The sequence below is a fragment of the Anabrus simplex genome, chromosome 1 (genome assembly GCF_040414725.1).
Source record: "Anabrus simplex isolate iqAnaSimp1 chromosome 1, ASM4041472v1, whole genome shotgun sequence".
NCBI classification, from domain to species: Eukaryota; Metazoa; Arthropoda; class Insecta; order Orthoptera; family Tettigoniidae; genus Anabrus; species Anabrus simplex.
The window spans coordinates 188244547-188257336 of NC_090265.1; the positions used below are offsets into that span (position 1 = coordinate 188244547).

At 42.8% G+C, this 12790-nt stretch overlaps 1 protein-coding gene across 2 annotated transcripts in view; it reads left to right on the forward strand.

Moving 5' to 3' along the window:
- The window catches only part of LOC136863836 (tubulin epsilon chain), a 168447-nt gene that overhangs the window by 21332 nt on the left and 134325 nt on the right, over window positions 1-12790 (forward strand). For both annotated transcript variants that reach the window (XM_067140174.2, XM_067140180.2), the window contains exon 2: window positions 461-693. In XM_067140174.2, coding sequence (XP_066996275.2) covers window positions 461-693 — 233 coding nt within the window. The remainder of the gene's footprint in view (window positions 1-460; window positions 694-12790) is intronic.

Sequence of the window (12790 nt, forward strand, 5' to 3'; positions counted from 1 at the left end):
TTTAGGCTTTCCAGTCATGAAATTACCAGTGTTTCACCCCATTGTAGCAGTCGGCTCATCAGTTGTATTGCCTTACATTTCCAAGATGCTGGCAGCTAGTGTGCCGTTGAGACACCACTGGAAGTCTCCTAAGTAAGACAATGAAGTGACGGAGCAGTTGGGGAAGTACAGTATGTACCTCCACTTGTATAAATATCGTCGTCATCATCATCATCATCATCATTATTATTATTGTGACATAACCCCCTAACTCTCCTTTCTGTTGCTCCCTCTTCTCACATTTACCTGTCATTGTGTTCATCCGTGTGTATGATCATATGTTACTAACTTTATATATAAATGATTTCATTCGGCATTTCAGTAGCAGTTATTATTGTACTGTATGTAAATATCTGCATATTATTATTAATGTGGTTCTTCTTGCTGTAATATTTTACAAAGTAATTTTCTTTCCTTGCAGTTGGTCAGTGTGGTAATCAAATTGGCAGTGCATTTTGGCCCCATGTCCTTCAAGAGTATGGGATTCAGATTCCACGGGAAAGTGGTTATTGGCCACGCAATCAGCATCATCAAGTACAGCCTCGTCCTCACTTGAATGATGCCTTCCATAGCTTCTTTTATTGCCCAGATGGCGATGCTGGAACCACATTGAAGACACTGCGTGATCTAGAAAATGCTAAAATTAAAGCAAGGGTAAGTCATTATGCAGGTATACCTCTCTGATTTTCTACTTTATATGATAACAGTTATTATGAAACCTACAATATGACTTGATATCCCTTATCAAAACAATATGTGAATTGCCCCGAATAAGATAAATACTTTGTCATGGAAAAATTTTTGATCCTTCATTGTAGTATTCTGTGCAACCATATAGAAATCGAAGGCATATAAATTCAAATCCAATATAGGTAGAGTTGTCAATATGTCCTGAAAAACTGAGATTGTTCCTGATTCAAGGGCAGAAAAATTGTGCTGGCCAACTCAGTAAAAGTCCTGGTATTTTTACATTTATCCATTAGGTGTATATTATTGTAACGTTACTGAAATAAATTAAAACTCTTTTCATGTCCACTGTGTAGTAGTGACTCTTCTTTTGTACAACAGATGGCAGAAATACCAATGCCTAATCCACTTTCAACCCATTGGTGCATAGCGTCCGAAAAATCGGACGTTATAAAAAATAAAGTTATATGATATTTATGCATGGTTTTAAGCCTGCGATACTTTCTTGTGCTTCAGAAAGGCTATAGCTAACAAGAACCAAGAATGCATCATCTTTATCCTCACCATTCATTGTTGAATCACACTTATTGCGAGCATGGCGGCAAGATAGTACAGAGTTTTATGTAACAGTCGAGATTTTTATTTATGAATTTACAAATATTTCCAATAATTGTAAACTTAGATATGGACCATATTGTTGACACTCCTCTGAATCTGCTGACACACAAAGATGTCAATTATGTCTTAATATTGACGTGACAGAGGCGTATAAATATAGCTGTCCTGAAAATCGGACGCTATGCACAGGGAGCCCTACTGTCTCAGATATTTGTATTCCCATACTAGTTTGATGTTGAGTGAAATATTGGAAGTTTTGGAGGAAGAACTGACATTTGGAGAGGAGCAACATGTCAAACCTCCTGATGACAGGTGTGAAACGGTTGATGATAATGACAGATGAGTATGAGGGTAATCTAAATTATGCTGGTAGAAACCTACTTCTGAGTAAATGTGAAGGGCAAATTGCTTCAACAAAATATGAAAAAGGGAAGGCTAGGTCCAGTTGTAGTCAAAATATTACTGAAAGTTTACAGATGGAACTGTAAAACCAGAAAAACGTGCAAAAGGAAGCTGTCATATGAAAAGAGAGTCATACATAAGATTGGGTCAGTACCCCTGTTTCCGATATCCCGGATAGAAAATTCGAAAGCATTAGTAGGTTTGATTGTAACACAAAAGAAGCAACTCCAAAGTGGACAAGATTACAATCTACATCTCATTTGGTGACTGTTTTCCTGTCCCCCCCAAATCAGATGATGTGCAGATGTGCAAAATTGTGAAATTCTGCTAGACTTCTTCCCTTTGGCAGTGGTTTGTAACCGTACGAAAGTACGATCCTCAAATTTTAGGTTAGGAAATTTCGTTAAATAATTTGTAATGTTAAAGTCATGTAAATCATGTAATTTTGTTTATTTAGAATGTAAAAACATAATATTATAAGAAGAATGTGTAGTTAGGGAATATTGCATATGTGCATCATTATATTTTGTATAAATTCCCGTTTGGGTAAGAGTCTGTAAATATGGCCTAGCCGTAAGGATTGTGCAACCGGGAAAACAGCAACTATATCAGGAAGGATGGTTGAAGTCAGTTGAATGTGTTGCAACAAAGTGGCTTGGAAACACGGGGTACGCCCAGGTAGTATAGGCTGAAGATTGGAGTGGATCAATGTGGATATACGTGAGTGGACATTCAATGTCACATCAGACGCACGATAGCCAATACGAGGGCTTTGTTTTAAGCGAGGTTGGGTTGACTGAGTGACGCGTGAAGAAGTGCCTGTGAGAGCGTTGCTACTAGTAAACTTTCCAGGACGCTATAACCACGTGCAGCAAGCCTATATAAGTGTGTACGCGTGTGCGGCAAGTCATTCTGATTGTGTTTGTGTTTCTGATTCTGTGTGTTTCTCACTCGGACCGGCGCGCGGGAGCTACTTTGCGCATATTCCTAGGCGATGTTCTATTGTTCTTGAGTATCTTTTACGGAGTGAGCACGCTATATGTCGCTGATGCTAACGAGTTTCTGGTGGCCGTTATGTAAAAGACGCTACTAAGTGTTTATTTGTAACTCCAACTCTGTATAATAATTAGACTACAATTCTTCTACGAGATAATGTACAGTGGATGTGGTGATGCGTACCAAATCTACATTCGGTAGTGGATGTGTGGTTGTGCACAGAGCTACTTCTTGGTAAAGGAAATCGTCGGCCGAGTATGCAGTTTCAGTTGGAGAAACGTGAGGCATCACACTAACCTGTGCGGCAGTCGGGAAGGACTCAAGACGTCGAGGAAGAAGTGTGTAAATAAGGTTAGGGATGCTCTTCGTAAAGAAGGTTGCATCCGTACGTAGAGAAAGTCGTCGTACTTTTCTTTACCAGAATACAATTTTTGTTCTGTAACAGTGGAGAGTGTAGTGGGACTCTTACCTGGAGGTATGTTAAGAAATGTATATATAGTGAAAATAATTTTCTTGATAGTTTTTAGTGTGTATATTTGCCTTTGTAAGCGACAAACGAGTAGGTCTCGTCAAGTTATGATTTTGTTGGTGGTAGTAGTGTGTATATTTGCCTTTGTAAACGGCAAACACGAGTAGATCTCGTCAAGTAATTATTTTGTTGGTTTTAGTTGTCTGTATATTTGCCCTTTGTAAGCGGCGAACAGGTGTTGATCTCATCAAGTGATGATTATTGTGGTATTTGTTATATATTTTTTATTATTTTGGGAGTAAACTCATGGAATGAAACTTGCACTAAGTCTTTTATCAGTAGAGTATGGATGAACCTGGCATGCTACCCAAATTTAATTTCAGGGGTTAAACAGTAACAGGTAAGGTCATAAAGTAAGTCTGGAGCTTCGTCAGCCTGATGACTGTCGCCTTGAGAGAGGGAGTTGCTCGTTGCTCTACAGAGTTAATTATTCCTGCAATTGTTTTGTTATTTACACTTATTTTAGTCGCCGTTTATTCATTTCATATTTTCAATAGCTTGCAGATGTTAGATAGATAGATAAAGAATGGGTGAACCCTGCCTTCGCAGGGCTCCACACGTAGTTTTGTGAAGACCCTTTGTGTCCCTTAAACGGGTTTGCCTAGTTCAGACCTAGTGCTCCTATAAAGGATACCAGTGTACGGATGTTGGCATTCCTGATGTCTTCCAGGCTCAGGAAATGTGAGCCAAGGTATCGATGTCTAGTCCTTGCAAGAGCCTCGCACTGACATAACACATGCGCGGAGGTCTCCTCCTCCCTACCGCATCTTGTACACATCGGATCCTGACTGATTTTCATGATGTGTAGGTGTCTCTGTAAGGTATTTTGGCCTGTCAACAGTCCAACTACCATTCGCATTCTGGTCCTATTCAAATTTATCAGGACCTTTTTATAACTTTGGCTAGGCCCTTTGATAAGTTCACGTGCCTGCCTTGCTATAGTTAACCTCTTCAAAATGCTTAAGTGAGACTGGTTTGTCCACTGGGATATTACCAGTTTCACGCTTTGGAGTGACACTCCCAGGAAGGGCTCTGGTCCTATGAAAGGACCTTTTGAGCCTTGTTTCGCTAGTTTGTCAGCTTCTTTATTTCCACTGATACCTGTGTGCCCAGGGACCCATAATAGGGTAACTGAGCTAAGTTCACACAGCTGATCTAACATCCTTTGGCATTCCCATACCATTTTTTATGTTGTTTTAACTGCACATAGTGCTTTTAATGCTGCCTGGCTATCGCTGCAAATGGTGATGCATCTTCTGTGTCCAGGCATGTTCCATATATATACAGCACAGGCCAGTATTGCGTATACTTCAGCCTGGAAAATAGTAGCGTATTTACCCATAGGTAGGGAGAGCCTTGTCTTAGGCCCCCAGACCCCGGCGCCTGTGCCCGTCTCTGTCCGCGAGCCATCTGTGTACCATGTACAGCCCCCAGACCTAAGACGGGCCCCAGCATCCGTGGCCCACTCCTCCCTTGTGGGTATCACCACTGTGAACTTATAATTCAAATTAAAACTAGGCTTCATCAGGTCCCCGATCATCATTGTCGTAGGGCAGGTCTGGTGAAGCTTTGTAAGAATAGAGGCATGACCTCTATTCGGATTCTTGAAGGACCATCCTCCGATTGACCAGAGGCGGTAGGCACTCATTCCCGCTATTTCCTTAACATATAAATGTAAGGGGGGAAGACCTAGGATGGCCTCCATTGCACATAATGGTGTAGTGTCCAGTGCCCCTGTTATTCCTAAACACGCAAGTCTTTGGACACTGTTTAACTTGGTGGTCACAGTTTTACTCTCCGAACCTGGCCACCAGACTAAAGATGCGTAGGTGATCATGGGCCGTACAATAGAAATATAGAGCCACTAGACCACCTTAGGTCCTAGGCCCCAAGTCTTTCAGACGGCCCTCCGACAGGCCCACATAATTTTCCGAGCCTTATCCACCTTATGGTCTATATGTTTCTTCCAACTCAGTCTTGCTTCAAGGATTACCCCTAGGTACTTAACTGAGGTTGTCTTAACTAATTTTTTCCCAAATAGGAAGGCTCTGACGGTCCGTCTAGCCTCCTCCTCCTCCTCCTAGTAAATACCACGAGCTCCGTCTTGTCGGGATTAACCGACAAGTCCGTGTCGTGGCACCATCTTTCCACCCTACGTAGGGAGCTCTGTACGAGCTCTGAAACTGTACTGGGGAAGTTTCCCACCACCATCAGGCTAATGTCATATGCATAGCCTTGGGCATAAATTCCTCCAACATTTAACCTGGTAAGTAGTTCATCCACTACCAGACACCATAATGTTGGTGATAATACTCCTCCCTGTGGACACCTCCTGTCTATATTAGCATTAGCTCTCAACATTACTGCGTTGAGGGTAAACAGAACTTGACGGCCCTGCAGTGAGGCCATAATCCATTTTATGACCATCCTGCTCACTCCTCTTCTCTCTAGACTAAGTTCTATGGAGCCCAAAGATGTGTAGTTAAAGGCCCCTTCTGTATCTAGGAATACAACCATAGCAAGTTGTTGCTGATCCAAGGCACTCTCCAGCCTAGAAACTAGCTGATGTAGTGCCGTCTCAACCGACTTCCCTGGTTGATATGCATGTTGATGAGGATGCAGGGGACAGTCCCTTAATACTTTCTCCCTGATATGTCTATCCACCAGTCTTTTCCAAGGTCTTAAGAAGAAAATACGTTAGACTGATGGGTCTATAATCCTTAGGTCTAGTATATGAAGGCCTTCTGGGTTTTGGTATATACACTACCTTCGCCTGACGCCACAAGGAGTATACGTACCCCATAGTGAGACAGGCTCTAAAAATTCTGACCACGTATGGTATAAGGACCCCACCCGCTTCCTGAAGAAGCGCCGGGAAGATTCCATCCATTCCTGGGCTTTTGTAGGGGGCAAAAGATTCTAATGCCCACTTCACCCTTCTTGGGGTAACAATCTCTGCGGCTTCCTTCCAGCCACTTCTATCGGGTCTGAAGGATCCGCTCGATTCTACTTCACTATTCGTGACTGCTGAACCTGGAAAGTGGGCATCAAGCAGTAAGTTCAGGGTCTCCCTCTCTGTGGATGTATATCCACCCGAAGGTGACTCCAATGAGCCCAGCTTTGCCCTTCCATCCAAGGTTAGAATTTTATGAAGCCTTGCCGCTTCATGATGACTTTCAATTGAGTCACAAAACTGTCTCCAAGATTTCCTAGAAGCCTTTTTGACTTCTGACTTGTACCTTCTTTGTGATTCTTTATAAGAATCTAGGCTTTCTTGATCCTGAAGTTCCCTGTATTTATTCCAGAGCCTTCGTGTGTTTCTCCTCAGGTGTTCAAGATAACTATTCCACTCGAAGCTTCCTGTTACTCTTTTTGCCTTAACGACTGGGCAGTTTAATTTAAAGTTAAAAACTTCATGATTGTTCCGTATTGAATAGAGAAATAAGAAGATGTACAATATTATAGGGAAGGATCCACCTTTCAATACTCCGTAGTAAGTTGAATTTGACGAAATTAAATCCTACACTGTTTTCCTAAGACTTCATTCACGTCACCTTTTACTCTTCGGCCGGAGAAACAAATGCCTACAAGACCTGCCTAGCAATGACTTTACATAAGTGCATACTTGATCTGCTTATGAACTTCAACTATATTTGTTTTCGGCGCAAGATAGTGATGTTCTGTTTACTCTCTTGACTGTGATTATTGTGTTTTGAACATCAACTGAATTGCTACGATATGATACAATGTTAATTTCTTGCCTGTGTTCAATATGTTAGTTGTTTTAAGATCTTTGCTAATTGGCTGATGATGACACTTGAAATGTGTTGAAACCGGTCCCAATAAACAGGTTGTAACTACTTTTTAGTTCAACTTACTACAGAGTATTGAAAGGTGGATCCTTCCCTATAATATTGGGCAGTGTAATTCATAAGAGGTAACCAGTGTCTGTGTGAGAAAGCTCACACTGAGCTCCAGCTCCTCTTTGTTCTTAATTATATTTGAGGGTCCTCCTTCCAGTCCCCTCCTCACGTCCTCCCTGAAAGTCGTCCAATTGGTTCGTCTAGGGTTTTTATAAGGTGGGATCTTGATGGAGCCCTCTATATGAAACACAATGTGTCTATGGTCTGACAAGGAAGGCTCCAAAGAAACTTTCCAGTCTTTAAATTTCTGTATGATTCCCATGGAACCCAGGGTAAGATCTATGATCCCCTCACTCCTGTTATTGATGAAGGTAGGGGTAACACCTATGTTCATGATCTCAAGATCAGTTGTACATAGAACTTCTATTAAATGCTCTCCCCTTTGGTTTGTGTGTTTACTTCTCCAAATGCTGTGATGAGCATTGGCGTCACACCCTACTATGAGGTTTAGTCCTTGTTTCCTACAGTATATCACCAGTCTCTTGAACTCCTCCGGCAGGGGTGGAGATTCAGAGTCTCCTGGGAAATATGCAGAACAGACAATCAAGTCTCTTGACTGTCCGCCCTCTTCATATCTCACTAGAACTGCTGCAAGGTCTGTAGTAATGAAGCCTGGTATAGCCCCAGCGTTATGATCTTTAAGGGCCGGTTCTACCATTTGCTGGTAAAGTGGCTGGCAGCTGCCCGGGAGGTAAACTACCTGGAGGTGTAAATCGGCTGGTACTTTGGCTTGCATCCAACCACCTCCGCACAAGCGCTAGGTAGCTACCCGGAGCTGGACACCGATATACGAAGTTGGCTAGACTGATTTTCAGCAACTTCTCGCTTTCGAGTGTGGTGCTATCTATCGTCAGATGCATGAAACTCATTTCGATTGTCTTATTTCCCTGTGCTTGCGTCTGCTGATTATCACCAAAAAGCCTAATAAGGGGAGTCTTAAGAGTTATGGACAACAATTTATGTCAAGCTTTTGAGATTTTAATCTATGATCTTCAATATCAATACCTAATTGGGATTAAAATCTCGAGATTACATTTTCTTACGCCAGTTATAACCTGTCATGTAAGGCAGCGTTTTTGAAAACTATTCTCGTAGTAGATTGGTCAAGTCGCTCGCTCCGTAATAGAAGGTATGGAGGTTTTCATCGTATTTCTAATTTACATTTTAAAATGTATTTTTGTTCCCTGCCGTTGTTCTCAACTCTCTTTTACGCGCTTCCATATACGTATATATACACACACATCTTTACGGACTTATTGCCTTTGAGCGTTCTATCTGCAGGCGTTCTGTGAATTGATTAAGTATCTCCATGATGCTCTATTTGCAACTAGTTCTGTGACCTCATTTAGTTCCACATGCTTCCATTTATTTATAAAGCATTTCATTCTAATGTTTAACTGTATGAAGATAAAATTGGAAGGTATTGTAAATGTAGAGAACTAATCGGGATAAATATCCATTCACAGGAAGAGGAATTCGAGAATGGAATAGTTTCCAATTTCTTCGAAATAATTTACAAGAAGACTATGTAAACAACTAATAGGGAATCTGCTACCTGGGCGACAGTCCTATGTGCTATTAATCATAACATCACTTTCTATAAGTAGCACATATATAAAGCAATTTCCTAATAGACATAATAATGTGATTAAATATTTCAATGAAATATGTTATTAACAAAAGAACGTATGAAAAGAGGCATACAGATTAACACAACGCTAATAATGGAAATAAAAATGATTCATCATAATAAAGACTCGAACCTGCATACCTCGTATTACGAAGTGAGCGTGTTAGCCATTACGCTACGAGAACGCTTCAGCAAGTTAAGATACATACATTAACTTATACCTCGTGTCTGAAAACTGAAAAGGTAGAAAATTAAAGCCCATTTGAAATGATTTTCAAATAGATTTCGATTTTATATCCTTGTTAAAGTTTCTTTACGGAAGCTTGACTTATAAAATGTGTTCCCTAAGCTACCGATGCGAGAGGCTGGTGTGACCGTTGCAACTCAAAGGAAGCATTAATGTTCAAGATCCTGCAATACAATATCGGCCACTGTTAGAGTATCATGCTTTTTTTTTTCAGTATACTAAGCTAATTTAAGTTGTATGTCACCAGAAATACAGCTAATAAAGTTGAACTCTCAAAACTTGCCCGGCAGGTAAAGTCTTATCGGGCCCTCGAAGTGGCCGATAAATTACGCGCCGGGTAATGACGATTTATGCTGCCGATAGCGCTACCTGGGGGTGGTCGAACGGAAACATCCTTTTACGCGGAGGGCAGGTTACGCGCTACTTTACCAGTAGGTGGTAGAACCGGCCCTAACTAGTATACATGCTCTAGGCTTTTCCTCTGCTACTCCACTGAATAGAGTGAAGCCTGCACATTTTAATCCCATGATATGCCCCTGTCTAAGCCAGGGTTCTTGTATCAGGGCGACCGAAAACCTGTCTTTCTGGATACTTCTGATAAGTACCCTAGAGGCCGCTATACAATGTTGTGTGTTTGCCTGTATGAAAGTAATCATTCCTTACTTTCATCAATACTTTACCTTATGCGGTCTCCGGAACGTGCAGCACCGTCTCCCGCGATGAATCTTGAGGCTTGGCTGGCCCTGGTTCCTGTCTGGGCTCCCGCTCTTCGCCCCTGCTGGTCTCAGTGTTGTCTGTGGTGGGGTTGGTCCTCTGCTTGTCGCGCTTGCCCTCCACCAAGGTGAAGGTAGCAACATGCACCCCGCAGAAGATCTTCTTCCCCACCACTTTCTCCACATCTCTGGAGTCCATGCTGACCACAAGTCGGACACCTCTCTTCTCCTCCTTGCGGTCGTATACCCTCCAGCTGTTGGGATTTAAGCCATGGTTCTGGCATGCCATTCGTCCCAAAAGGACGTTATTGTCCTTTGGTTATCCTGGTATCCAGACCATGACTCTCTTATAGGAAAGGAGTTTATCCATGCCCACAATTGTGATCCTGGCTCCTTCCTACGGTTGTATACCTGTAACAAGACTAGAAAGCCATGTTACAGTCTCATCATTCTCTGCGATAATGACGGCCGCACCTCTCGACAGATAGCAGTCCAGGAACTGAGGCTTAATGGGCCCCTGCTCTGGAAGCTCGTCTGTCAGATTGGTGATAGCCTCCTCCACAGATTACACCTGTTTCTCGGTTAGCTGCTGGTCAGGATATCCTACAGATACTATGGCCATCCTGATCCCAGCTTTAGCTATCCTAGCATACTCCACCTTGGGTTTTCTGTGGGTCTGCCAATCTTCTTCTGGGGTTGCCCCCGACAGAAGTCGTTTCCCCACTGGCATCTTGGTGGGTGGAGTCCTCTGTGCCCTAGAAGCAGAGCCCTTTTCAGGGTCCCGCCTCTTGTGCCCATTGGATCCCCCCACAGTCGTCGCTGTCCTGGCAGTAGAAGGCCTCTCAGCTCCAGGAGTTAGGCCCTCTTTGGCCTGCTCCCGGGCCTTTAAAGCCTTCTTATACCTCCTCCTCTCAGCGCCAGAGCGCTGTTTCTTCTTTTTCTTCTTCTTTCCCACCTCTAGAGTGAGCTCTCTTACTGTCGAGGTCGTGCTGTCCGAGGGTATCTCCGAAGAGTCCCCATCGGTTGTTGCTGAACTGGTGTTCCTCTCGGAGGCCCCAGAAGAGCTCTCTGGTTAATGGGTAGTTATGGTACTCATTTAGGTCCCATGAGTAGCTAGGAAAATAGATGTCTGCCCAGGCAGAGCCCCGCATACCCAGGTAAGGCTACTTACTTCGAGAGGGCGCCAAGTATCTCGAAGGCTCCGTTCAGGACACATCTCCCATGTTCCATGCACCCCATCGGCACGGGTCGCGTTACACCTTAGGGTTGGGTGGTGCTTTAGCTTCCTCCTTCTTGTATACTGAATGGTTACCCAGTAGGGCTCCATTCGGCATCGCAAGAAAGGAGCTACTAGTCCCCCTCACCACGCAGAGGATCTTCAATTGAAGAGGGTAACCAAGGTTAACCCCTACAATTGTAGAAGCACATACGAGGGGGAGCTTGCAGATGTTACAGGTTATAGAATACCTTTGCACATTTCCAAGTGTATACAGCAATGTAAAATGAAAGGCTGAAGTAATTTGGACTTGGAGGAAGTGTAGTCCTGCCTCTCATTGATGCAGGTGGAACTGAATCAAACATGGTGCATACAATATTCTTTGACAACTACTTTACGTTCCTGAAATTGGTAAGGCATCTGGCTTCAAAGGGAATAAGTGCAACTGGGACATTTCAAGAAAATCAGACAGAGAAGTGCCCCCTTCAAAGAAAGGCGGACAATAGAAAGAAGAAGGGGATCATACGAATGCAGGAGTTTTGGTGATGCGTTGCTGGTGCACTGGAATGACAACTGTTGTCACTGCTGGTGTGTGTTATGTTGGGTATTCAGCCCGAAGGCTGGTCTGATCCTCCACAGTTCCACCAAAGGCTATCACAGTCAGCCTAGGCGTCACTGAAGAGGCATACTAGGGAAATGAGGAGTGAGGTAGTTTCCCGTTGCTTTCCTCACCGAGCCAGAAGTTGCTATTGCATATCAGTCTGCCAAGCCCACTGAAATGCATGCACCAACCGACTGTATGGGCGATATTTTCACACCAATCATTGCAGGGACTGGCTGCACAAGGAATGGTATTACTAGCATCGCTCATACCTCGGTCACTTTCATATTGTCAAAGCCAAGGATGAGACTGAGACAGGACAATGAAAGTAACAAATTGCTCTAGCCTATACCAGAAGACATAGCGCACTGTAAACACTACATCTCGCCAGCAAGGGCTCTGGTACGAACTACAAACAAATAGAGATAAGCGATGCACCAAGGTGGTCTAGCGTAAACAAATATGCAAAGTGTCTGTACCGCAATGAAAGCTGTTCAAGTCCTATAGTGGCACCCGAAGAGTGGATCACCTTGACCAGTTTGGACTTCACCTGAAATGCTTCTGTGTATATCATCATCAGTACATACATAACCGTAAATAGTGTATACAGTATTGTGATAACTCTTTAATGGAAATTGTAGGGGGGTGATCGTTGCTCACGTACGTAGGAATTTACCTCTTCAATACCCTACACGTGTCCCCTGGGTGGTGCTGAGCGAGCAACAGTAACTCACTGGTGGCCAAACTATCAACAGTCGTTGATCTCCTGGCCATAATGCACATGTATAATTCTTCAGAAGTAAATATCGGTCCTTTTGAGCACCACCAGACATTGAAACTAGGACAGAACATCCGTGTTTGTCAGATCAACATAGAAGGCATCAGTACATCTAAATGTCAATATATCTCAAGGCTTTTACAAAAATATAAAGTAGACGTCCTTCTTGTACAGGAATCTCATATAGAGAATGAAGATCAAGCCAGAAGGAGAGCAAGAATTCCTGGATATGATGTGATAGGGATAACCTATCATCATCATTATGGTAATATAACATATGTTCATAGTAATATTGCAGATACCTGTCTATTAACAACATCAACAGATGATGACATCCATGCAATTACAATCAAAGTTGGTGAATTAATAATTGTAAATGTATACAAACCTCCTCCAATCCTTTGGCCATCA